Source organism: Amblyraja radiata, chromosome 5 (genome assembly GCF_010909765.2).
Source record: "Amblyraja radiata isolate CabotCenter1 chromosome 5, sAmbRad1.1.pri, whole genome shotgun sequence".
NCBI classification, from domain to species: Eukaryota; Metazoa; Chordata; class Chondrichthyes; order Rajiformes; family Rajidae; genus Amblyraja; species Amblyraja radiata.
Genome location: NC_045960.1, coordinates 92,466,219 through 92,494,119, shown reverse-complemented (window position 1 = coordinate 92,494,119; position 27,901 = coordinate 92,466,219). Strand labels below are relative to the sequence as shown.

The following is a 27,901-nucleotide window of genomic DNA, read 5'->3' as shown; positions in this document are numbered from 1 at the left end:
CATTAAAGTTGTTACGGGTATTCCAAGAAGCTATAAAAATGCAAGTCGTTCATTGTTAGCTAGAATACATTTTCAACCAAGGTAACACAGGTCGCTGGAGAGAGTTCTCTCTCCTCTGCCCGCATGATAACTCCAGCTGTGGTGGATACCTTAAACTGACTAGAAACTAGCAATAACCAAAAACACAAGGCTTATGTTCTAACATGAAGAAACGTCTGCCACACAGTAGCTCTGGAAATCCCTACACCCTCTGGATACAGAATCCAGCTCCAACTTTGGGCCTGAAATTAATTTAAACTGGCAACTGACACAGATGGGCAAAAGCACTTGCAGGAGAAAGACAAATGCTGAATCACACTGCAACATCCAGCAAGCACCATTACAATTAGATCGTGAACAAGTACAATACAAGTCCTCAGAGAAAGGAAGCCATTCATGAGTATATAACAGAGAATGTAAACGGCTCATGAGTTCCAGAGTCAATTGCCAAATTATTTGGGGGTCAAGGAAAGGTTGATTGCAGATAAACAACTAAACTTTGAACATGGGATATTTCTGTCTAAATATCTATAACAAACATCCTGACTGAACAATCAACATTTAAAAAAAATAGATAGCCTCACTATTCCACAGAGACCGTAATTCTACCAAACACACATTGGTATCAAATAGCTGAACAGATGAATATCAATAGATAGACACAAAATCCTTGTGTAACTCAGCGGGACTGGCAGCATCTCTGGAGAGGAGAAATGGGTGACGCTTCAGATCGAGACCCTTCTTCTCAACTCTCATTCATAGAGCACAGAAAGGTACAGCACAGGACCTGGCCCTTCGGCCCACAACGTCTGTGCCGAACATTCCTTCAATATCTTACTGTGCTGTTTCACCTCAAATAGTTTTCTGCAATGTGAAGAGCAAAACACGTCAGATGGGCCAGGAAAAGATAAGCTGAAAGAAGTAGTTCTCCCCAAAGAGAGAGTAGATAAATGAGAACTCATTCAAGAGAACAGAAATAGGAGGATTTGAAAGTTTCCACGTTGCTGCATAGGATAACTTGTAACTGGGAACAAATGAAGCACAAAAATAAAATGCTGCAGATGCCAAAAATCCAAACTAAAATCTAAAAATGCTGCAATAGTCACTGACTAATGGATGTCAACTATATTTTTCCACTCCCTACAGAACAAGGACATTAACCTACAAAACCCAGTGTCTTCGGGATGTGAACTGAAGCACCCAGAGGACACCCATGCGGTCACAGGAAGAATGTGCAAACTCCACACAGAGAGCAGCCGAGGTCAGAGTTGAACCTCGCCCTCTGGCGCTTGAGGCAGCAGCTCTGCCAGCTGCACAACTATGGTCTTCAGAAGGAGATCAGAAATCGTAATTAGGAATCTAAGCATTAGTTGGAGGTAGAGTTGGGTGGCAAGGCAGGTTAAGTGAGTGGAGAGAGGGTGAAAGCTACCAGTGTTCCAGCTCCCAAAAGCCATCCAGTCACTCTGTTGGGGAATGGACACAATGGGGATTGGAGGCAATATGTTCAACGGTTCAAACGGTTCAATGGTTCAACTGTTACACACTCCTAACTTGGAAAATATGCCAAAGACTGCAACTGATGGCTGAGGAGCAGGAGTCAAGCAAAGCATTCACTTTGGAAGTGAGGGAATCAGGGACTGGAGATTGTCATCGTATGTGGTAGGATGAGCATAAAATATACAATGTTCTAAAATGTACTAAATGGTTCTAAAATGAACAAAGACACAGGTTTCTTAACTTATCCGCTAGAGATGATAATCAAGATTGCAAGACATCACAGATTACTCATTAATATTCCATCAATTACACTGTCATTGTCATAGAATAATCTCCCCTGATTTGCCTCTTCGAATGTAATATATATTACCGCACAATCTCAATACATAGTTAAGAGCCACCGGTCATCAGGGACCTTTGATGCAGTTTCTGTCTAAAATTGCTTTTGTGAATGTCAGCAGATATATACCTTGGACTGGTCCAATCTTGTTGGTCATTGCGTATCGGAATACCTGCTCATTTGTTTCATACAGGACGAAGGTGCGATCCACAGAGAGTTGCTGAGTGGCAGGCACTGGTTTAGCATCGTCGTGGATACAGCCCTGGAAAGTGATGGTCTGCTTCAGGTGAAAGGAATAGCTCTGCGAGGACTGGTCGGGAAATTGTACCATGTACTGGATGTTGGAAGAGGACATGATTACTGGAGGAAGAAAAAAATGAAACACATTGAAGGACAACATCTTTAAGTAAATACCCATAAAAAAAAAACAACAACACATCAGGATGTTAACAAAGTGCTTTGCTTTCTTTAAAAACAAAGCTGTTATTGTCGGAAATGCTCATTCTCTGGAGAGCAAGGAGCGACAAACAGCCCTGAGATAAAGCTGCAAGTAATTCAAATTGGCTATGGGTAACACCCCAAAAAAAACTGCTAAACTTCTCATATGTTTAAAGAGATTTTAGCATGCAACCGAACTCACCAACAAACCTCTGCATATGAACTGTAGAACGTATCCCGACTGGTTGCATCATGGCCTGGGATGGTAATTCCAATGCACAGGAACGCAAGAGGCTGCAGAGAGAGGTGGACTCAGCCTGGTCCATCCTGGGCACAGTCCTCGCCAACATTGAAAGCATCTACATGAGGTGATGCCTCAAGAAGCAGCATCTATTAATACGGGTCGCCACTGTCCTGGCATTGCCCTCTTCTCACTGCGACCATTAGGCAATTGTAGAAAAGCCTAAAGTCACCACCCGGTTCAGAAACAGCTACTTTCTTCCAACTACATTCTTGAAACCAACCCGCACAAACCCAATCGACAACAGAACACTACAGTTCATCTCTGGCGCCACCAGGGATTTGTTTTCTAAATGTGTAATTTTGCACTAAATGACTTGCCTTTAACACAGTATTTTACACTTTACTATCTTCTATGTAATTTATGTAGAATTCGTGTACAATTTAAGGTTGTATGTATTTGTCTGAGTTGATGTCCCTGTGATGCTGCTGCTAGGACAACCTATGATGTACCTGCACCTTACCATACTTGTGCATATGATAATAAACCCAACTTGACTTAATAGTGCGACCAAATCTTTACATTCACCCAAGAAAGCAAACAAGATATCTATTTAATCCCATCTGAAGGTTGGCAGCATTCCCTCAGTGCTACACTGGGAGTTTTAGGCCTGGATATTAGGCAGAGTTCCCGGAGGTGGATCTTCAACTCGTAAATGTCTGACACAGGTGGGGAGAGTGTGCTTTCCACCCGACCAAGGTTCATAGGGTACGATACGATAGAACTTTATTTATCCCAGGAGGAAAATTGGTCGGCCAACAGTCATAAAATACAACAATGTACATGAAATTAAAGCGATGAGTGGAAAGGATTGGGGATGTGCAAAGATTGGGAAGGAGGGGGGGGGGGGGGGAGGGTATTCAGTTTACCCCACAACAGAGGGGGAGGAGATGTACAGTTTGATAGCCACAGGGAAGAAGGATCTCCTGTGGCATTCAGTGCTGCATCTTGGTGGAACCATCTGTTGCTGAAGATGCTCCTCAGGTTGATTAGTGTGTCATGGAGGGGGTAAGCTGTATTGCCCAAGATGCTCCACAGTTTGAGGAGCATCCTCCCTCAGACTGCAGGTAGTAAGCATGCTGCACCTGTGTGTAATTTTGGATAGTGTCTTTAGTCCTGTGCAAACACAAGGAACTGCAGATGATGGAATCTTGAGCAAAATACAAAGTGCTGGAGTAACTCAGTGGGTCAGGCAGCATCTGTGGAGGGAATGTATAGGTGATGTTTCGGATTGGGTCCCTTCTTCAGGCTGATCAATCCAAAGATGGGTCCCAACCCAAACGTAGCCGATACATTCCCTCCACAGATGTTGCCTGACCACTGAGTTACTCCAGCACCTTATCTTAGGTCCTCAGTTCAGAAGGGAACTTAACTGGATGAGTTCAAGATCAAGACCATCCAGGTCTAACAATTAGCAGTTAACCCGCCATCTTAAACATTAATTATTTCCACTACTAACTTCTCTATCAAGAGGATAACTTACAGTAGCTCATAGACTGCTCCCCTAGGAGCTCCTAAACCAACACTGCTCCCCTAGGAGCTCCTAAACCAACACCTTGGGGGAAGAGAGCAGGAACTGTTCAGGAACAACAGGCTCTTGTTCAGGACATGTGCCACTCCAACTTGGAAATGCAATGGACCTCTCCTTCATCAATTATAGATCCACATTCTGCAACACTGAAACTAGCATCATTGTGGGAGCATCTTGCACACCGATTGCATATCTCAGATCATTGCTAACTTCACAAGGGCAGTTCGAGGATGGCTTTTAAATTCGCACACTGGCAATGCTCATGTTCTACAAATTTTTTCCAATTGTCACCAGTGCCAAGATCAGCCTAAAGAGTGAACCTGAGAACCGGGGCCACCAAACGGAGTCATTTAAAAACATTGGAGCCCATTAAGCAAACAAACCCGATGCTAAAATCACAGGATCCCATGAACATTGACTCAAGGTACGTTCAGAGATGTGGTCTCGGAAGCTATCGGAATTTCTTTCAAATTTCACGTGAAAAAAGTTGCATTTGGAAAATATAATTTTTATAAACTGCTGGGTCATGAAATGCCAGAAATCTACCAAAGGTTCTGCGTTTTTTGGAGCAGGAACTACCAAGGAATTCACTCCTCTTTCTGTGGAGAATCATCATGATTGTGGCCTGTAGCAAAGGGTGGGTCTCATTAGCATGGAATATACCGCAGCACAGTCACAAAGAGACCATGCTTAAAGATGATCAAATAAATCTGATAAGGCCAGACAATTTCCTCTGATGATGATGATGATGATGGGGAGAGGAGAGGGGGTTGAAATAGAGGACAAAATGAGGCAATGTATTAAATGAATAATCGGCTCGGCTTGCTGAGATGGCAGGCAGTGTTTCAAGGAGCATCTATGGATATACAGAACTTTCAAAAGGACCATGCGACCATTCGAGGCAAAAAACAGGGCAAAACCCATTAATTAAAGAAGGCTGGTACAGGATACTGAGTTGGATGATCAGCCATGATCATATTGAATGGCAGTGCAGGCTCGAAGGGCCGAATGGCCTACTACTGCACCTATTTTCTATGTTTCTAAAAACCAGCATTGGCACTTCAGGGCATCACGTCAAAAAGAAATCAATGCGTTGATCCTCACAGCACAGGATCATTCAGGCTGCCAAGCAATGCTACGTATTTGATGGGAGTTTAACCAATTTATCCCACCCCTGCACCTTCCCTGTGGCTCAGCAACGTACAATTAATGCTTAAGTATGAACTATTCCACACAAGTTTTCATCTCGCAATATCAAAGTCTTCTCCTGGATTTTGCTGGCCGAAAGTGCATCTTACTAACCTGGAGATTCTTGGACAATCCAGAAGGATTGGCAACTCGACATGCAACAGAACAAGGTTAATTGGAGCTAATTCAGTGATCTTACCGAGTCACAGTTCTCCCCAGCCCCGCCAACTGGCTTGCAGAAGGTGGTCACATTGGGTCTTAAAGTCAGAAACCACCATTTCTTTGATGGTTCAACCAACATTTCCAAGGCATTAAATAAATTAAGCCCAAAACCTGGATGAAATTTGGATGAATAACACAAATTAAATATAACACAGGACAATGTAGCACAGGAGCAGGCCCTTCAGCCCACCATGTCTGTGCAGAGCAGACCATCTGTCTGTACGTGCTCCGTATCCCTCCATTCTCTGCCTCTTCATGTGCCTGCCTAAAGGCTACTTAAATACTGCTAACATATTTGCTTCTATCACCTCTGGCAACACGTTCAAGGCTGATTGTGGATGATCAGCCATGACCACATTGAATGGCGGTGCTGGCTCGATGGGCCAAATGGCCTACTCCTGCACCTATTGTCTATAGCCCTCTGTGTAAAAACCTTGCCCCACACATCTCCTTTAAACTTTGCCCTTCTCACCTTAAATCTTAACCCTTCTGGTATCGGACAGTTCCATCCTGGAATATAAATTCCGACTATCTACCCTATCAATGCCTCTCATAGTTTGCATCTCTCCGGTCGTCCCTCAGCCTCCAATGCTGCAGAAAAAACAATCTAAGTTTGTCCAACTTTACCCTCTAATCTTGACCACATGCTGGTAAAACTCTGCTGCACCTGTTCAAAACCTTCAAATCTTTCCCACAGTTTGGCAACTAGAACAGCACACAACACTCCAATGTGGCCAAACCGCACTTGTGCAGATTAAACTTCATCTGACATTTCAACAGCCAGTGTTCCAACTGATCCATATTCTGATGTATTCTTTGACAACCTTCCTCGCTGCCCTCAACTCTACCAGTGTTTGTGTCAAATGCAAACCTGCTAACTGATCACCTGCATCCAAATCATTGGTATCCCAAACACAGCATTGATCCGAACAGAACATTGCTGGTCAAAAAAAAAACACCCCTCTACCACTACCCTCTAATGTGACTTAATCTTCTAGATTAACCTACCATGTGCAAGTTTTACCAAATGATTTATTAAAATTCATGTAGACAACATCCACTTCCCAATCCTCATCAAGCATCTTTGTTACCACCTCAAAACACTAGGCAAAATTACTTTAAACCCTACAACAGTGTTATGTTTTAAACAGTGGAAATACACGTCAGAAAGCACATGAAAAGATATGGTGATATTTATGAATTATTCCTTGGTAAACTGAATTGAAGAATATTTACTCAAAATGAATAATTTTCTATCCCTTCTATCAACTGAGTGACAGTTCCTCTTGACATGGTAGTTGTTTATCAATGTTGTTTGATAACCTTATCCAAAGCAATACTGTTTAATAATTCCCCGTGTTTGCGTACCAGAGCTCGAGTAGTGGTACAGCTCAGTATATGGCTCTATGAGCACGGTCGATTCTTGTGGAATTTCAGGCACCCGTCCTTCTATAGTGGTGGTAATCGTGAGGTGGTTATGCTCATCGATCCCGCCGAACTGTTGGTTGATAGTCAGCTGCTCATTACCAAGGTTGAAGGTCACCTCTGCCCGACGTGTGAATTCGCCACCTAGTAAATAAACAAAACACAAGTTACCGCCCAGTTCAAGAGTCAAGAGTGGTTTATTGTCAATGTACCAGATACATCAATGAAACTCTTACTTGCAGTTATAACTAATCACCAGATGCCAGTTTCCCTATACTGAAACACTGAACATAAGTAGCACCTTTAATTATTACCATCATTGAAAGGTAATTAGTTTTTTTTTTAAACTGACATTGAGCCTCTTAAGATAATACCACAAAAGACAACCATGAGCTTGATTAAAAAGGTTGGTTTAAAGATGAGGAGCTTAACTCCAAATTTCTGGCCCTGATAGCTGAAGGCATGATTTCCACTGGAGGAAATAAAGGAAAGAGGAAATATCGAAAGAGCCCTGAATGGGACAACTGCAGAGTTTTTGAAGGACTGCAAGGTTAAAGTTTTATGATATAAGGAAAGTCAAGACTAGGAAGGGATGATGGTATTTGAACAATGATAAGAAATTAGAATCCAAGGATGGACCAGGGGCCAATGCAGGTTTACAAAAAATGTGCACATGATGTTAGCAGATACATAACATGCATATTCCAGACTTATCATCACAGAACACTACAATTCTGAAGTTGCCAAAAAAGCTCTGGCCTTGGCTAATGCGGTTAACATCTGTCTTCATCCACATGTTGAGACTCCCAAATGATTTTAGCGATCAACATTAGTTGGTAATTTTCGAAAATGTTTCATTTGCCAAAAGGATTTTCATGAGGATTTTACAAATTTAATAACAAGACCCAGTGGATATTTGGAGTCCCTTCTGAGACATTTTGGAATTTGTATAACCTGGCAGAACAAATTATTCCAATTCTCAGATACGATGCTCCCACAAAATAATTCACAGTAATGCCTTCCAAAAACGATTTGAAGTAGCATTCAGCATGAAATAGATGGAATTATTGAAACAAAGACTACCAGAATCTGCCAAGTGTTGTAATGCATGCCTGCAGCATGGGCTGCGGAACGGAGGGGGGGGGGGGGGGTGCTGCAGTACCCCCCCCCCCCCCCCCCCATCACTTTTTTGGCTAGACATGTTTCAATCTCCGGATTTGGATGAGTGCTCTGAGCAACCTGGTGTTGGAGAGCCGGGGCGGAGGGAGGGATATAGCAGAAGCAGCGGTGGGGACAGAGGCGGACGGGTAGCCGGGCCTGGCGCATGTTTGCTGGGCTGGCAAGCCGCTTGCTGCAGCTACGACCATGGAGCAGCCTCAGTGCAAGAGTCCCGGGCCGTCGGAGGCGTCGGTGGCGTTGCGCCGTTGCCGTGAGAGTCTTCGCCGAATTTGCCCTGGTGACCGGCATGGACCAGGCTGCAGCTCGGTGCATCCTGGAGGACAACCAGTGGCTGCTGGAAGTAGGTACCAAGCACTGGGTAGAAGTGGTGGAAGATAGAGGCCTTCAAATGGGGGTGGTTGGAGAAAGCATCCTGCTTGCCTGCTAGATTTTCACTTACTGTAACTGCAGGAAAAATGCTCCCGATGTTGGGGGAGTCCAGAACCAGGGGTCCCAGTATAAGAATAAGGGGTAGGCCATTTAGGACTGAGATGAGGGAAAACTTTCTTCACTCAGAGAGTTGTGAATCTGTGGAATTCTCTGCCACAGAAGGCAGTGGAGGCCAATTCACTGGATGCTTAGCTCTTGGGGCTAGCGAAATCAAGGGATATGGGGAAAAAACAGGAAAGGGGCACTGATTTTAGATGAACAGCCATGATCATATTGAATGGCTCGAAGGACCTAATGGCCTATCCTGCACCTATTTTCTATGTTTCTATGCTTGAGTATATGGCAATAAAACTCGACCACTTGATTTTGAAGCATTCATGCATGGTGGAGGTATAATGTACACAGAGTGATACAGTGTGAAAACAGGCCCTTCGGTGCAACTTGCCCACACCCGCCAACATGTCCCAGCTCCACTACCTGCTTTTGGTCCCTATCCCTCCAAACCTGTCCTATCCTTGTTTCAGTCTAACTGTTGGGATAGTCCCTGTCTCAGCTACTACCTCTGGCAGCTTGTTCCATACACCCACCACCCTTTGTGTGGAAAAAGTTACCCCTCAGATTCCTATGAAATCTTTTCCCCTTCACCTTAAATGTGTCCTCTGGTCCTCGATTCACCTACACTGGGCAAGAGACTCAGTGCATTGAAATGTATATTTCTAATGCATTTTAAATTTCTCGAAAGTATTACTTTAAAAAAAATAAAGTTTCCACAAACATATACCCCCTTTATTAATGTCATGGTTTGATGATTCTAAATTCAAATCAAAATGAAATATGTCAAAAGGAGAACGCATACTTTCAAAATACTCAGATTTTTTCCCCCGAGCAAAACACAATTTGTACGACTTTTCAAAATCAGGAAATTTTATGATTATTTCATGTCCCTTTTTCCAACTAAAAAAAAAATAGCACTTGCAATTATAACACATTTAAATATTTTTTTGTCAAATGTTCTGTACCGTGGAAGGCTCTGGCATCAATCCATCAATCCGGGGGGGGGGGGGGGGGAGATGATGGGGGATATAGCCCCCCACTTTTTGAGGTGGGGGATGGCCTGTATTATTATCCTCCAGTTTTTGGTGGTCGAGCGATAACAAAAATAATAATCACCTGTTCCTATCTCTCATGTAGGCCCTACATCATCTTAAAAATAACAAAAAACATTGAAATCATACTTCTACATTGCACTAAAACATGATTTTAATACAAATTTCAAAAAGTCCCTACGGTGGGAGGGGCTGCGCCCCCCTCCCACACCATCCCCCACACTCGGTCGCTCCACTCCCTCGCCTGGTACCCCCAAGGCCAGTGATCAGTGATCGCTCAGCCCCCCCGACTTTCAAAAATGTGGAGGCCCTGTGCAGGTACCTCCAAGGTGTGTTAGTACCACAGTGAACATGGGCTTGGTTTACACCTTTTCTCAGGGGGTACAAATTGGGAGCAAGAGTAGGCCACTCAATTTCCCAAACCTGCTCTGTCATTCAATAAGGTGTTAGCTGTTTTTAATAGAAACCTCAACTCCATATTCTGGTTTCGACCTGAAACGTCACCTATTCCTTTTCTCCATAGATGCTGCCTGACCCACTGACTTATTCCAGCACTTTGTGTCTATCTTCAGGGTAAACTAGCATCTGCAGTTCCTTCCTACTCCATATTCCTTCCTACCACAGTAACCTTTCACCTTGCTTATCAAATGTATACCTTTCCTTGCAGACTCCACTGAGTTTCAAAGATCCAACAACCTCAGAAAAAATTGCCTCGCCTCAAACAGGCCACCCTATATTTTTTAACTAAGACCTCCAGTTCGAGAGTCTTCCACACTAGAAATGTCCTCTCCTCATCCATTCTTTCTCAACAATTTAGTATCAAGCCCCGTCTAACTCCAACAGATACGCCACTGATCTGTTCAACTTTTCTTCATAAGACAATGTGCCTATTCCTGGTATCAGCCCAGTAAACCTTTTTGTGAACTGCTTACAATGTACTTGCATCCTTCCTCAAACAAGGCCAAATCTATACACACATAACCAGTTTGGCAAAATGAAGAGTTCATAGCTGAGTGGTCCATGCAACTGGCCTCACTAAGTAACACAGGATAATCATAATGATATCTCCACTAACAGCAGGATCGAAGCTAGGGGCCATAAACAAGAAAATTCAAAGAAGCTTGATTTCTCATGTTTGTACAATGTGGAAACTCGAAAGAGGTTGGTAGGTGAATGGAATAGGTAAGAATATAATGGGAAGCTCGATATGCTTTTAAAATTGCAATGAGAAAAGGGGAATGGAAATAACTGTTGAGCGGTTAGACAAAGACGGGTAAAATGAGGCACACAAAGGGCATAGCTATCACCACCACTGATCAGGCAGGCCATTTGATCTCCAAGAGACATCAAGTAGTTACTACATACACATTAATTTTTGAAGCAATATGAAGATGAAAGGATCTGATAAGAAAATTATTTCCTCTGGTATACTGATAAATAACTTCTTTGCAGCCTGCAATAGAAATCTGGAACTCTTTTCCATCGGGGGTTAAATAACAAAAATCCATCAATCTTTTTGTAAATTAGGAATAGATATTGTGGGTTGTGGAAACAAGGCAGGAAATGATCAGCCACAATCTAAGAATAATTAACTTTAAATCTGACGGCTATTGATTTTTGCCAGTCAAGTTATGGGATACGGATCTGCGGAAGATACAGTATGTGGAATTAGGATGCAGGTAAGGTATGGTCTTTGAAGTGAACACTCAAATCTAAGGGAAGAATGGCCCATTCCAAATCCGATGTTCATTATCAAAATTTAAAAGACACTTGGACAGGTACATGGATAGGAAAGGTTTAGCAGGATATGGGCCAAACACAGGCAAGTGGAACTAGCTTAGGTGGAGCAGCTTGGTCGGCATGGACTAGATGGGCTGAAGGGCCTGTTTCTGTGCTGCATGACTGTCAACCGGTACTGCTGAGGCTGTGAACAATATAGGGAGAGACCCAGTTATGCTTCACCTTCTCACATAACTGCTCCAGAGTTGGTGAGTACCAGACAGTGAAGGACTTCTAATAGCCAATATGGAGCTTGAATCAGCATCACAGTGGAAGTAGAACAAGGGGATCTCATTGCTCTGGTATGGTAACTGCGCTGAACAGATCTACATATTTCAAACAGCCAATCCAAAGATTGCCAGAGGAAAGAATAAAAGTTTGTAGAAATCTTATCTAAAGAACAGAACTTTATGGCAGTAGTTAATTTAATTTCTAGCTCATCCTTTCCTAATTGTGCCTCAAGGTACAAAGAGGGTAGAAAATAAATTGCACAGCTGCAGTTTGAGATTTCCTTTCCGTTTGGCTAATCCACTCTTGGGGTTGCGAACAACAAGAGGGACAATACTTAAACACTCCTGATTTCACAATTTGAACGATCAAGTGATTTGACATCTGCATCCTAATTCAGTAACTTCTCTGGGAACATCTGCTACATACACCAATATTCAACATTAGGAACTTGGATTAATATAGACAACAGATTAAACAAAACACATCGGTATCAATGAGTATTTTAAACTCATTCCCTGAACTTGCACCAACTTATAATTCATCATTGACATCTGGATCACCAACAAGGTTGGATACATCCCCACCATATATATTGTCTATCGTCTGCCTAATTCCAGACTGGCCTCTTCGAAAGTTCACAACCTTTGCATTATTTTCCTGGCAGCGGCTCTACCAACTGCACCACTGTGCTACCCAATTGACTTAATCCTGTTCATACACAAGACACCTAATTAGGTAACCAAATTATATCGCAACAATCAAAAACTAAAGAAAATCTATTCTTGAGCAGCTTTTTAAATGTAGTTAAGCATCCTGGGGCAGTTCATAAGAGTTAAATCAAGCAAAATTGACACGGAGCTCTTACAGGTAGCGTTATAATGGAGCTAGAAGAGGTTAGCATAATAACGCAACTACGGTATAAGGTGATGTTATAGTGGAAGTAAAAGGTAGGATTATAAAGACAATACAAGAGGCAATGTTATAATGTAGCTATAACACATACCGTTATAATGTAGCTAATGAGAGGTAGCGTTATAATAGAGATATAAGAGGTAGCGTTAAGGTCCTGTTCCACGAGCATGCGACTCCATGCGGCAAGCGCGACCCAACGTGGTCGCTTGAGCCGTACGGCCTAGCGGGGCCGGTCCTACTTCGATCGCTGACCGTGTTCAAAATTTCCACGCGGCAACGGCCTGCCGGCCCTCAGCCGCCTCGTCGCCGTACGCACCGCCTCGACGCCGTACGTCACACGCAAACTTCCCGCGGGGGGGGGGGCAGGGATGGGGGGGGTGGGGCAGGGAGAGAGAGGGCAGGGAGGGGGGGAGAGGGGGGAGAGGGGGGGAGGGGGCAGGGAGAGGGGGCAGGGAGAGGGGGCAGGGAGAGGGGGCAGGGAGGGAGAGGGCAGGGAAGGAGAGGGCAGGGAGGGAGAGGGCAGGGAGGGAGAGGGCAGGGAGGGAGAGGGCAGGGAAAGGGGGGGGCGGAGGAGAGGGCAGGGAGAGGGGGCAGGGAGAGGGGGCAGGGAGAGGGGGCAGGGAGAGGGGGCAGGGAGAGGGAGAGGAGGCAGGGAGAGAGGGCAGGGAGAGAGGGCAGGGAGCAGGGAGAGAGGTCGCGGGCGGGGTTCGACCTGAGACAACGACCCGAGGACCGAGAGCTCGGCGTCTCCAGTACAGGGCCCCGACTTGCTCGTTTATTCTGCGCCTTTTGAATAACCGCGGAGGGGATGTGGGTGACGTCACTCGCAGTGCGTGGAAGAACGGCGCGCGGAGCAGACCCATTGTGACATCATCAGTGAAAGGCAGTCGTTTTTAAATTCAAAGTTCTGTCATACACAAACAAATAAACACACGAACAAATACACAGACATACAAGATCAGACTTTTAATAGGCATATGATATGATATAGATGGTAAATAGTAAGAGCTGGTAGAGGTAGAGGTAGAGATATTTAGGTTGGAGATTCCTGAGCCTGGAGAGCTGAAGGCACAGTTGCCAATGGTGGTGCAATTAAAATAAATTATTTCTCACAGCCATCTTCAGCTACAGAAACGACTTACCGACAATACTGAATCCATTTTCATAGCCAGGTTGCTCCAAAGCAAACATCCAACCAATTATACTTCCAACTGAGGACAGTGGTAAAAGCGACCATCCCACAGCTGCGGGGATTCTGCTTATTGCCGTGTACGATCGCCCATCGTTAACCACCACATACGAATGAAGGTCGATGTCCTCAAACTGGACAGGCACTGGGTTGGTTCCCACAAAGATCTTTCCATTCACCTTCCCGTTCACACGCTGTGGGGTCCCTGATAATGCAAAACAAAAAGGAATCTGTAGGACACCATGCTCTTGAATTTATTTTGCTGAAGAACTTAAAGGAGATTTATTTTTAAATGATTCCGATGGTCAAATTATCATCAACGGGTGTGTGAAGGGAACCAGCTTATGGCCTGGTGTAAATGAATCTATATTAGGTAGTGGGGAGGGGACTGCAGTGATGGGGGAAGAAATGGCAGCAACAATGTCATCCAGAGCATTCTCCTCCCAATCTTAGATCGCATGTGATCCAAGGAGAGATAGCTGAATGGATGGAAATTTGGCTTCATGGAAGGAAGCAGAGGATAGGATAGGTTTAGAGGGACATGGGCCAAACGAGGCCAGCTGAGATTAGTGTAGATGAGGCATGTTGGTCAGCATGGGCAAGTTGGGCTGAAGGTTGATGCTGTAAGACTCTATGACCCTATATTGTCCTATGATCCTTGTTGGAACATGCACGGTGGACATCATATCATGCAAGATTAGATTCAAATCCCTCCCACAAAAGAATGTCTGGAGACAAATAGAATTTAAGACTAAAAATGATGATTTTGTTTAGCAAGGTTAAATATGGTTGCCATATTCCATTATAATCAGACACCCTGTGTCAGCCTGTCTTGGGTTCTCAAGTGTGAATTGAGTTCTCAACCAAGATCAGGATATCACCTTGTAATAATCTTCCTAATTTCAAAATAATGAACCAGCACCTCTCGGATTAAGTCATAAATCAAACAAAATGACCGTTCCCCACCCTGCACAGAGATCCAGTTGGAGGAAGTAATGTGAGAAGACTCACCCTCCGAGACGCACTGTTTGCCATTGCCATAATAGCCAGGATTGCAACGGCAACAGAAGCCCGCAGCGTGGTCTCTGCATTGGCCATGAGCGGAGCAGACGTGATGATTGTTGCTGCATCTCAGCTGCCTCTCTGTATTGTACGTAAAAACTGGCAGAAATGGAAAGAGAAGCTTTAGAGATACACACGCTGGGAACAATTTACAATTTTACCAAGCATTCAAACCTGTATGTCTTTGGAGTGTGGGAGAAAGCTGGAGATCCCGGTGAAAACCCACGCAGGTCACAGGAGAGAATGTACAAACTCCTTACATGGAACCCATAGACTAGATCGAACAGGTCTCTGGCGTTGTAAAGGCAGCAACTCCCGCTGCCTCACTGTGCAACCCTCAAGAGATTCAACTTGTTCCAGTGGCTGAACTTTCCAGACAATTCAACTTCCAGTCACCACCAACCACTGCTGAATGAAGTTCTCGAGAGCAACATGACTCTAATTGGGAAATATTGTCCCAATACTCTTAACATTTAAAACCCCTTTAACAAGTGTTGCAGGATTCCACTGTTTCACTATGGCTCTTCTGGACATAGATGTTGAATTTTAAGTCAGGAATTAGAACAATCTAATTTAAAAGGTCCTGCTATGAATAGTTTGCCCTAACAACTTATTTTATGCAATAGGATGGATCAGAGCATTTGTTTTTGTTTCTTGCAATGTTAATGGAGAACCAGGAGGAGACACAAGAGGCTGCAGATGCTGGAATCTTGAGCAAAAATCAAAGAAATAGGACCGAGATGAGAAAAACATTTTTTACACAGAGAGTGGTGAATCTCTCGAACTCTCTGCCACAGAAGGTAGTTGAGACCAGTTCATTGGCTATATTTAAGAGGGAGTTAGATGTGGCCCTTGTGGCTAAAGGGATCAGGGGGTATGGAAAGAAGGCAGGTACAGGATACTGAGTTGGATGATCAGCCATAATCATATTGAATGGCGGTGCAGGCTCGAAGGGCCGATAGGCCTACTCCTGCACCTATTTTCTATGTTTCTAAGAACGCAGTGGGACAGGCAGCATCTGTGGAGGGAAATGGGCAGACAACATTTTGGGTCGGGAACCTACTGCAGCCTGAAGGGCCGTGAGCCGAAATGTAATCTCACAATATCTCACTCAGTGGCGGACTGGCCAGGGTGTCAGCTTGCCCGATGGCAAGTGGGCCCCTGGTGAAGTGGCCCCCCTACATTAAGTGGGCCCCCGATGAAGTGGGCCCCCTTTGTCTCCTGGCAACCAATATTTTTAGACCCAGTCCGCATAGACCCAGTCCGCTACTCACTCATTTATCACAAGGTGCAATACTTTGTTTTACACACTAACATTGGCAAATGCCATAAACTCACCTAATAGCCAATTACAACAAATACAGTTGTCTAACAAAGGATCTTGAAATGTTTGTAAAATTAATTAATGGAACTCTTGCCAATATTCTCATACCATTTCCAGTCACTTCCAGATCCAAATCTGTATCCAACAGCTCAACTCTATGATGGGGAAATTGTTGACGGCGGTATTGGACAGGGTTCACGGCCACAACTGGAACTTGGTCCACAATGTGAGACTCTTCTGGATTCTGCTCCGACGTGGACTTGTAGGCTACCATGGTTTCGACTTTCTGTTCTTCTTCAGTGGAATCATAATTCAGGTCTGCGCCATTCTCAGTTATATCCAGAAAAGAATTCTTCTGGTGGTCCGTAGTTGAAGGAGCACTAAAAGTGTTTGGGACGGGGTCATCAAGACGTAGTGTCCCACCACTGGCAGGTAGGATGGTGTGGTTAGAATAACTCCCCAGATGGAAGATCCAAACTCCTCGTTCTCCAGAATTACCATCTCTATGGATACAAATTTTGGACAAACTTAATAGAAACAAAGCACATTTTGTTTTTAACTTTGAAAGAAGCAAGCAACATATTAACCCAAACTAGCTAGAGGACAATAAAAAAATCAATTGCTCAATTAAAAACAGCATTATTGGTTGTTTTCCAGTAAACTGTTTAATTACCGTAAGCACAATACTAATATTAAAGGGAAGAACAGTCAAAGTAATTACATGTTGTAGTCTTGCCCTTTATGTTTCTAGTGTTAGAAATACAGAGCACAGATGTTGACCAGTCAACTCCTTCCCCCTAAGCAAGGACCTTGTGCTGCCTCTCCACCTGTCTCCCTATGATTATTCTCACACCAACTGACATTTTTTTCTTCAAAATCCATTGTAGAAACATAGAAAATAGGTTCAGGAGTAGGCCATTCGGCCCTTTGAGTCTGCACCGCCATTCAATATGATCATGGCTGATCATCCAACTCAGTATCCCGTACCTGGCTTCTCTCCATACCCTCTGATCCCCTTAGCCACAAGGGGCACATCTAACTCCCTCTTAAATATAGCCAATGAACTGGCCTCAACTACCTTCTGTGGCATAGAATTCCACCGATTCACCACTCTCTGTGTGAAAAATGTTTTTCTCATCTCGGTCCTAAAAGACTTCCCCCTTATCCTTAAACTGTGACCCCTTGTTCTGGACTTCCCCAACATCGGGAACAATCTTCCTGCATCTAGCCTGTCCAACCCCTTAAGAATTTTGTAAGTTTCTATAAGATCCCCCCTCAATCTTCTAAATTCTAGCGAGTACAAGCCGATTATGGGGCATGCTTCCAACAAACTAAAATTTAAGTATGCCAGGCAATCTTTGAGAGTGGGGAAAAAAATAATTTCATTTAATCCAATCAGTAGTTGGTCTACTTATTCTTTCTTCCAAATTGCATATTGAAATAACCTACTAATTGTTGGTGCTGGTACATTATTATTGTTTCCCCGAATATTCTCATCAATATTCATACATTGCAATGTAGTATCAAATGTTATCTTAGTAACAGTACGTCCTGCTTCAGATGGCCTTCAAAACTGCTATCTGGGAAAAGCCCAGTCTCAGGTTCTGGGTTTTGACCGGAATTTAATACAATCTTTTAATCTTTCTTTCTAATGAAGTTTAATTATTTTAGATTCACAATGTTTACATGAAAGAGTAGTTCTCACACAATTAAAATAATTGCCGTGAAAGTGTACATGACATGCGCTCAGACTCTCGGCTAAAATTACATAATCACGTTAAGCCAAGAAGTTAAGAAGAGGGTACACTTCTAGAATGGGGACGGGGACCACTACCTTCTCCCATTATTGCCTCCTCCTTTTCCTGTTGACACCACCCCAGATATCAACTGGTAAGAAGTGTCTGTCAGGACTTGGGAGATACAAGATAAAGGCCAAGTTTTACAAATGCAATTGCTACTTTTTTTTTTGCATTTGAGCAATTTTCTCTGCTGCATGCATAAACACAGCTAATGCTACTTCCAATTCACAAATCCTAATCATTAATGTGAACAGTGAACGTAGGTGGTCCTAGCTGCATTCCCTGTGTGAACAACACTTGCTACCTTTCATCAGTCTGAGTAGCCATGCTTAACACCCCCCCTCCCCCCCCACCCAATGGATCCTGCTTTGTAATCAGCTCCACATCAGTTGTATTACTCTGATTCTCCAAGCTATGACACAAAGCACTGCAGTAACTTGGCGCTGAGTTACACCAGCACTATGTGTCCTTTCTTGTGAACCAACATCTACAGTTCCTCGCTTCTCCGTGCTGTTCTTAGTTATGTCCAATGGATGTCTAACCACATTCGGCCTAATACACCAGCCTACCCTATTCTTTAAAGAACTGACGAAGATCAGTGAAGCAATACCTTCCCTTTTGAAACAAAGTGACTGGTCTCATTATATTTTTCTATTACATCTCTGTTTAAAGAAGCTATCATGGGATGTCAGGACTTCCATATGAAGAAAGACTGGATAGACTCGGCTTGTACTCGCTAGAGTTTAGAAGATTGAGGGGGGATCTTATAGAAACTTACAAAATTCTTAAGGGGTTGGACAGGCTAGATGCAGGAAGATTGTTCCCGATGTTGGGGAAGCCCAGAACAAGGGGTCACAGTTTAAGGATAAGGGGGAAAATCTTTTAGGACCGAGATGAGGAAAACATTTTTCACACAGAGAGTGGTGAATCTCTGGAATTCACTGCCACAGAAGGTAGTTGAGGCCAGTTCATTGGCTATATTTAAGAGGGAGTTAGATGTGGCCCTTGTGGCTAAAGGGATCAGGGGGTATGGAAAGAAGGCAGGTACAGGATACTGAGTTGGATGATCAGCCATGATCATATTGAATGGTGGTGCAGGCTCAAAGGGCCGAATGGCCTACTCCTGCACCTATCTTCTGTTTCTATCATCTCTCCAACCACCAATGTTAACCTGATTGACCAATGGTTACCCGAGTTTGCTCTGCCTGCTTTGTGAAATACAACAATCACATTTGCTGACTAACTAGCCCTGACAATATTCCCCACTGTGTTCTTTTCCCTAACTTGCATCCAAATGAGGTAATTTATGCAGATTTGCATACTAGTTATCTCTCTCACCCCACCTCACTAAATGTCTATATCTTTCATGATTTCATTTTTGAATGTCATGACCACCTTTTTACACTTTGTGGTAAGTACAGAACTGCTGGCACCCCAAGCTGCTGAGGGTTCTCCCGACGCCGGAGTACCATCACCCGGCGAGAACATCGGGCACCGTGGCGGCGACTGTGGAGGCCTCAATAGGCCCGACTATGGGTGGACAAGAGGATGGGGACTGGACTTTGTGCCTTCCCCCACAGTGGGAATCACTGTGGGGGGATGTTTTGGTGTTGAATTTCTTTGAATACTGTGTTGTATTTTTATTAGTGTGCTGCATGGACATCAGAATTTCCCCTGAATAAGGGGATTAATAAAGTATTTATCTATCTATCTATCTATCTATCTATCTATCTAAAATCAATCAATACTTCCACCATGTTGCTGTTATTCATTAGTTTGTGCATTTCTTGGTGGTTTTCTCTCAGATATGATATTTCTGTTAGATATTTATATTTTATTTTACTTCATTTCCAACCTCTTCATATTCAATTTTTACATCCTGGATTTTATTGTCTATGTAGTATTGTTTAGTTTAGTTTAGATTAGAGATACATCATGGAAGCAGGCCCACCAAATCCACGCTAACCAGAGATTACCCGTTTACACTAGTTCTGTTATCCCACTTTCTCATCCACTCCGAACGCATTGGGGACAATTTTAGAGCCCAATAATCCTACAGAACCTCACGTCTTTGGGATACGGGAGGAAACTGGAGCACCCAGAGGAAGCCCACACAGCTGCAAGAGAACTTGGAAATTCCACATGGACAGCACCTGAGGCCAGGATCAAACCAGGTCTCTGGCACTGTGAGGCAGCAGCTGTACCAGCTGCACCACTGTTTCACCCTCCAGCCCACAATATCGTGGTTTCCATTTGACCTTCATCTCTTCTTTCATCATGGTATTTTGCTGGTGTTTGCTAAAAGATGTATAACAGTGGTGACTGTGGACAGCTCAACAAATATGAGACCCAAGTCAATTATCATCTTTGAGGTTGAACCAGCTTCTGACGGTAGTTATCAGAAATCTATGGAAACCCACAATTGCAATACCGCTGAATCACAAACTTGAAGATAATTAGTGGGGTTTTTTAAACAACGGATTTACAACCGCTTTCAGGGTAGAGGAAATGGTTTTAATAGCAGGAAGCAGAGATTTGAAGAAAATATCTCCTATTCGTAGCGAAAAGAAACTTGGAATAGCTTCCAATTAGAGATATCAATGCAGTAACAAGATTTTCTCTATCCAGTATATTCACCCACCAGAAAAGCATCAAAAATTGTACTCAACTTTAAAACAATGTACAAATGTCCTTACAATATATTTTTAGTCTTTACCCCAACACATTCACAAGTGTTCGCTTTTCTGCAAATATGGAACGGTCAACTATCAGCAAAAAAAGCGTAATCTATTATACTATAGATAGTATTATTACTCAATCTTATCATACATTTTGCAGGATCACACAAACATCCTTGGAAATGTCCCTGTGGGAAACATACAATTCCTATTGAATTAATGAATTAAGCAGCTGGGCAGCATGGCTGTATCTTTTCTATGCATCACAGCTGCATATACATTACATAACAACAGCTATCCATATTCACAAGCTTAGCTAACCCATGGAAAATTGCCAATATAAACAAACATGCACAGGATATGCAGAAATTCTGTTGGAAAGGTTTATTACACAAAAAAAGTGGTCTAGTATAAATAGTAAATATAATGAGACCTACGACCCCTCAAGCCTTTTCTATCATTCAATCAGAAAAGGGAGTGCTCCATCATGATTCCCTGGTCTTCCAGCAGATAATGTCCTTTGCTAAGAAATATTCTCAGTTTTGACTCCCGCCGTACATTGCTTGCACCCTCCCCAGCCCGACCCAAGCCTCAATAGTTTCATGGGGGAAAAGTATCCCAGATTTCCAGTGTGAAGCGATTCCAAATATCAGCCTAATTTTAAGGCAATACCCCCCTCATTCTGGGATTCCACACCTGCAGGATATGTTTTTCCATCTCCCTCATCTTTTAAACATCATTTACACCTCAGCTGGAGTCCAGTGGGAACACCCCTCAAACAAGGGAGTGACATTAACCCAGGAGGGCAGATGAGTGCCAGTGGTGTGATGTTGAAAGGAAACCAGAAGTGCCAGCACTACTGGGTACAATATCAGCAATATTGAATTTATAGGCACTAAGAATTTTTTATATATTTTGTATATATTTTTATTCGGAATAAAATGTATCTTTGAAATATTGATATAACACCTCAGTTGGATTCATCCTTTATCATCTGCTTCCAGACCCAGCCAGCGTCTCATTACCCTTATATACTAGACAGCAAACAAGATTTAAATAATTCACACCCATTCACCCCTTCTTCCTCCCTCACATCTCCTTCTATCTATGTTCCTTCCTCCGGCTCCACATCACACCTTTTCGATCCTTATCTTCCACTTAATGACCTCATCTCTGTCAAACATATCTGCCTATTAAAATCTCCCCCCACCCACCTATTACTTATCAGGCTTTGTCCTTGCCCCACCGTCTTCCTGATTTCTCCCTTCCCCAGCACAATCAGACTGAAGAAAGGTCCAAACCCAAAACGTTCTCTAGAGATGCCACCTGACCAGCCGAGTTACATCTTTTTTTAAGATTTAAATAATGTTCAGCAAACTTCACAAATAGGAACAGGAACATTTCTACTTCACCATTTAACAGCATCATTTATAAGTAAAGAAAAAGCATAAGCTAAAAATATTGAATATAACTACAGACCCTTCACCCAATAACCCTGTACTAGCTCTTTAGAAGAGTTACAAAATAGTTATCATTTTCCCTGCTGATGCTTTCCCTTTCCAAATATTTAATCAGAAAGATCAACGGATATGTTTCAGATTAGGAAATAGTAATTATGCTTACTGGTGAAGGTTTCGAACAGATTCTTCGCTGCCAGATGTCACAGCATAGGATGAGCCCTCCAAGGTAAAGAGAATGAAACTCTTTTCTCCACTGCTAAAGCCCACTCGAGCTGGTAGCTCCAAGCCAATGTTATTAAGCGTTTTGGGTTGCGTGCTGTAAAACTGCAAACCACCTTCAGGGTACAGAAGAACAGCGTAGGAACTGGATTCATCAGAAGCCAAAACTACTTGGAAGGTGTTTCTCTAACAACATAAAAAAAAAAAAAACCTCATTAATAAATCAATACACAAACAGGAATCTACAACAAAAAGCTTTGGCGATTCTCTGACCCGAATAGTGATGGAATCACATACAAGTCCTACTTCAAAGATTGAATGTACTAATTCATGTTGCTGCAGAACAAAGGGATTGTCACCCAGTCAAAGATGCCATCTTTCAAATGGGATCTTATGCCGAAGCTTACCTGCTCCCTGTGGAACCATTCCAGAGGGTAGCACGGTTAAGCCCAGTGTCATGGCCATTATGTATCCATTAAGCTACAACCGAATAGATTTACACTGGTCACTTAGCGCATGGCTACCTATGATTGCTGTCCGCAGATTTCAATTTGACTTCATTGGCTGTTTAATGGGACATCCTGATGTTAGAAGATATTCACAACCAAACCTTTTCAGTTTATCCTTTTGTAAAGTGCCCTACCACATTTACACACACATACACATTGTTGTTTACTTTTGTTTAATCTTGAGATACAGCACAGAAATGGGTCCTTCGGCTGACCGAGTCCATGCCAATTATCGATCACCCATTCACACTAGTTCCATGTTATCGCATCCACTGCCTACACACTAGAGGCAATTTACTGAGGTCAATTAACCTGCACATCTTTTTGATGTGGGAGTAAACCGGAGGAAACCAAATGTGGTCACAGGAAAACTCCACACAGACAGCACCCAAGGACAGGATCAAACCCGGGTCTCTGGCGCTGTGGGACAGCAGTGCTCCCACTGCACCACAGTGCTGTCCTTTACATTTATTAGGTTGTTCTGTGAATAAAAAGTACAAACAAGTTGTAAATAAGTCAACTTCCATGGGAAAAAAGTATAAACAAGTTGGAAATAAGATATCTACAGTATATATCTTTTTGTGGGATTCGGTTCAGAAATGATCTGAAAACATTTGTAACTCATGGCAGTATTCTGTGTAAAAGCAAATGGCTAGAGGTGACGCGAGGGTTACGAATTTAAAGTTCACAGCTGTCCACGGATTTTGGTTCTCAAGATTCTTTCCTAAGGGTGTTATTTAAGGCAGAGAAGTTTTCTTTTTGAGGGGGGGGTGCAGGAAGTGAGCAGATGGTGGCAGAGAAAATGAGTAGGAAGAACATTTTGTGCAAATGTTGAACAGCTTGCACATTCAGTATAAGCTGCAATACTCTGTGAAGCATTATTCTCATATCTCTCTGAATAAAAACATGCTGGACTGGTGCCACGGAGAGGCCCGTATGAATGATCTAAAAGGACATTTTTAAACCAGACAATATATTTTACATGGAGACACAAGGAATTGCAGATACTGGAATCTTGAGCAAAACAAAGAGTGCTGGAGGAACTCAGCGGGTTTGGCAGCATGTGTGGAGTAGTCAAGTCAAGTTTATTCGTCACATATAGTGCATTGAGAAAGTATTCAGACCCCTTCACTTTTTCCACATTTTGTTACATTACAGCCTTATTCTAAAATTGATTACATTCATTTTTTTAATCATCAATCTACGCACAATACCTCATAATATAAAAGCGAAAACAGGTGTTTGGTAATTTTTGCAAAATAATTAAAAATAAATAACTGAAATATCACATTTACGTAAGTATTCAGACCCTTGGCTGTGACTCTCAAAATTGAGCTTCGGTGCATCCTGTTTCCATTGATTATCCTTGAGATGTTTCCACAACTTGATTGGAGTCCACGTGGTAAATTAAATTGATTGTACATGATTTGGAAAGGCACACACCTGTCTACAGTTGACAGTGCATGTCAGAGCAAAAAACAAGCCATGAAGACGAAGGAATTGTCTGTAGACCTCCGATACAGGATTGTGTTGAGACACAGATCTGGGGAAGGGTATAAAACATTTTTTGCAGCAGCGCAGGTCCCGAAGAGCACAGTGGCCTTCGTCATTCTTAAATAGAACTTTGAAACCACCAGGACTCTTCATAGAGCTGGCCGCCCGGCCAAACTGAGCAATCGGGGGAGAAGGGCCTTGGTCAGGGAGGTGACCAAGAACCGATGGTCACTCTGACAGAGCTCCAGAGTTCCTCTGTGGAGATGGGGGAAACTTCCAGAAGGACAACTATATTTGCAGCACTCCACCAATCAGGCCTTTATTGTAGAGTGGCCAGAGAGAAGCCATTCCTCAGTTAAAGGCACATGACAGCCCGCTTGGAGTTTGCCAAAAGGCACCTAAACAAGATTCCCTGGCCTGATGAAACCAAGATTGAACTCTTTGGCCTGAATGCCAAGTGTCACATCTGGAGGAAACCAGGCACCGCTCAACACCTGGCCAATACCATAGGGTGATTTCACGAAAGGTCACTGGAGCGTAAATCCCCACTCACGTGACCGAAAATTTTAACTGGGGGACAAGCGTCACTTCCGGTACATGTTAGTGAATGGGAAAACACGCACTTTCACACCCGTTAAAAACATCGAAAACGGCCCGTTTTTGAGCTGCAATTAAGTGAGCCGGTCGGGGTGACCGTGAGGAACAGCTACCTAAATTTACAGTCCAAAAAAAAGATAGAAACTAAGGTAAATACAAGAGCGAGTTGAAGGTGTAAAAAAGGCGGAAGTGCTAGCGGACTTTTTTCTTGGAGATTTAAAGATCCAAAATATCGGGAATTATCGCGTTTGCTCGCCGCATTTCATCAAAAGTGGCATTATTGACTTTTTATCTTTATTCATTTGTTAGATGAAAAGTATTAAAAGTTAGAAACCCGTCAGTAAAATTGCAAAATCGCCCATGGTTCTCAGGTGGGTTTTAACATGCAAAATGAACACGCTTCTGAAGCTCCATTTACCATTTAAATAATCGTAAACTATGCGTTTTGAAATAAATTTTACTGAGATGCAAGCTTACGATTATTTAAATGGTAAATGGAGCTTCAGAAGCGTGTTCATTTTGCATGTTAAAACCCACCTGAGAACCATGGGCGATTTTGCAATTTTACTGACGGGTTTCTAACTTTTAATACTTTTCATATAACAAATGAATAAAGATAAAAAGTCAATAATGCCACTTTTGATGAAATGCGGCGAGCAAACGCGATAATTCCCGATATTTTGGATCTTTAAATCTCCAAGAAAAAAGTCCGCTAGCACTTCCGCCTTTTTTACACCTTCAACTCGCTCTTGTATTTACCTTAGTTTCTATCTTTTTTTTGGACTGTAAATTTAGGTAGCTGATCCTCACGGTCACCCCAACCGGCTCACTTAATTGCAGCTCAAAAACTGGCCGTTTTCGATGTTTTTAACGGGTGTGAAAGTGCGTGTTTTCCCATTCACTAACATGTACCGGAAGTGACGCTTGTCCCCCAGTTAAAATTTTCGGTCACGTGAGTGGGGATTTACGCTCCAGTGACCTTTCGTGAAATCACCCTATACCTACGGTGAAGCATGGTGGTGGCAGCATCATGCTGTGGGAATGTTTTTCAGCGGCAGGAACTGGGAGACTAGTCAGGATCGAGGGAAAGATGAACAGAGTAAAGTACAGAGAGATCCTTGATGAAAACCTGCTCCAGAGCGTTCAGGACCCCAGACTGGGGCGGAGGTTCACCTTCCAACAAGACAACGACCCTATGCACACAGCCAAGACAATGCAAGAGTGGCTTTGTGACAAGTCTGTGAATGTCCGTAAGGGGCCCAGCCAGAGCCCGACCTGAACCCGATCGAATATCTCTGGAGGGACCTGAAAATAGCTGTGTATCAACACTCCCCATCCAACCTGACAGAGCTTGAGAGGATCTCCAGAGAAGAATGGGAGAAATTACCCAAATACAGGTGTGCCAAACTTGTAGCGTCATACCCAAGAAGACTTGAGGTTGTAATCACTGCCAAAGGTGCCTCAATAAAGTACTGAGTAAAGGGTCTGAATATTATGTAAATGTGATATTTCAGTTATTTATTTTTAATGATTTTGCAAAAATTTCTAAACACCTGTTTTCACTTTATTATTGTGGGCTACTGTGTGTAGATTGCTGATAAAAAAATGAAATTAATCCATTTTAGAATAAGGCTGTAACGTAACAAAATGTGGAAAAAGTGAAGGGGTCTGAATACTTTCCGAATGCACTGTACACGCACGAGATGTGCAGTGAAATGAAAAGTGGCAATGCTCGCGGACTTTGTGCAAAACGCCAAACAAACAAACAACCAAACAAACTACAAACAGAATGTAACAGAATCACATATTCTTTTCCATATTAAATATTGTGGGCGGAAGGAAAAAGGGAAGAAACAGCAAATTTAAAAAAAAGCAGTAGAGTGGTACAGTAAAAGTTAGTCCCTGGTGAGATAGGAGTTTGAGAATGGCCTCTGGGAAGAAACACCTTCTCAACCTCTCCGTAAATGAACAGGCAACATTTGGGTCGGGACCCTTCCTCAGCCTCTGAATCTGAAGAAACGTCCCAACTCGAGGTTGTATAAATAAGTGTCCCAGTCCAAAACGTTATCCATCCATTTCCATCGCAGCATGTTTTTATTAAGAGAGATATGAGAATAATGCTTCACAGAGTATTGCAGCTTATATCGTAAGCTGTTCAACATCTGTGGATGTTGTCTGACCTGCTGAGTACCACGAGCAGTTTGTGTGTTGCTCAATACATTTTACCTAGTGCTTTTCAATGTGGTGATGCATCTCAAGGCATCACTCGAGAGCACCATTAAGTAACAGTGGTGTAGATGGCAAAAGAGCAGACCAGAGGGGACAAATGGCGAGAGGCCGAAAGGCACCAATTTATTTTTTAAATGTGTTTATTTTTCTGGGATCTGACAAACAGCATCCGTTGCCCATCCCAGATTGTCCTCAAGAAGATAATGAATGAGCTACCTTCCTAAACCATTGCAGACCTTCTGTTCAAGGTACGTCAGAATGGTGCAAGACCTGGTGGTGGTTCCATGTGCCCCCTACCATTGTCTCTCGGGGGTGGATGCCACAGTTTGAGGAGATGGTAAAAGAGTGGGCTGAGCACTCTGTTGATGGTATATCCTCCGAGTTGGGAGTAACAGACTGCCATCAAGCAATGGTCAATGGTGCTTTTACTGTCACATGTGTGAAGTGTGAAGTGTTAACGCAGTGAAATTCTTTTTTACTTGCAAACAGTCCAGTAGAGTATTTCAATACCCTCGATTCTCAATTATCAAGTGTAAAGAAATAATCTACTGAGCCCACATGAAAGAGGCATGTTTTGATGTCATTTTCAAAGTCCACGCTCCAGTTCTTATGAGCTGTGCCTGTTCCAGGCAAGTCCCAGCCTGTTGTGGGCCTCCAGCCATCTCCTCCCTTGGATGCCACATCCCTCTCCTTGCCTGTCCACCTTTGTTCCCTGGGGGAGCCT

The 27,901-nt window shown here is 43.1% G+C and overlaps 1 protein-coding gene across 1 annotated transcript in view; it reads right to left on the bottom strand.

Moving 5' to 3' along the window:
- The window catches only part of nid1 (nidogen 1), a 99,359-nt gene that overhangs the window by 63,989 nt on the left and 7,469 nt on the right, over positions 1–27,901 (bottom strand). Inside the window, exons 3-8 of the mRNA XM_033021758.1 lie at positions 22,293–22,534; positions 16,301–16,695; positions 14,818–14,967; positions 13,760–14,011; positions 6,925–7,125; positions 2,006–2,236 (exon numbers count right to left, since the gene is read on the bottom strand). Coding sequence (XP_032877649.1) covers positions 2,006–2,236; positions 6,925–7,125; positions 13,760–14,011; positions 14,818–14,967; positions 16,301–16,695; positions 22,293–22,534 — 1,471 coding nt within the window. The remainder of the gene's footprint in view (positions 1–2,005; positions 2,237–6,924; positions 7,126–13,759; positions 14,012–14,817; positions 14,968–16,300; positions 16,696–22,292; positions 22,535–27,901) is intronic.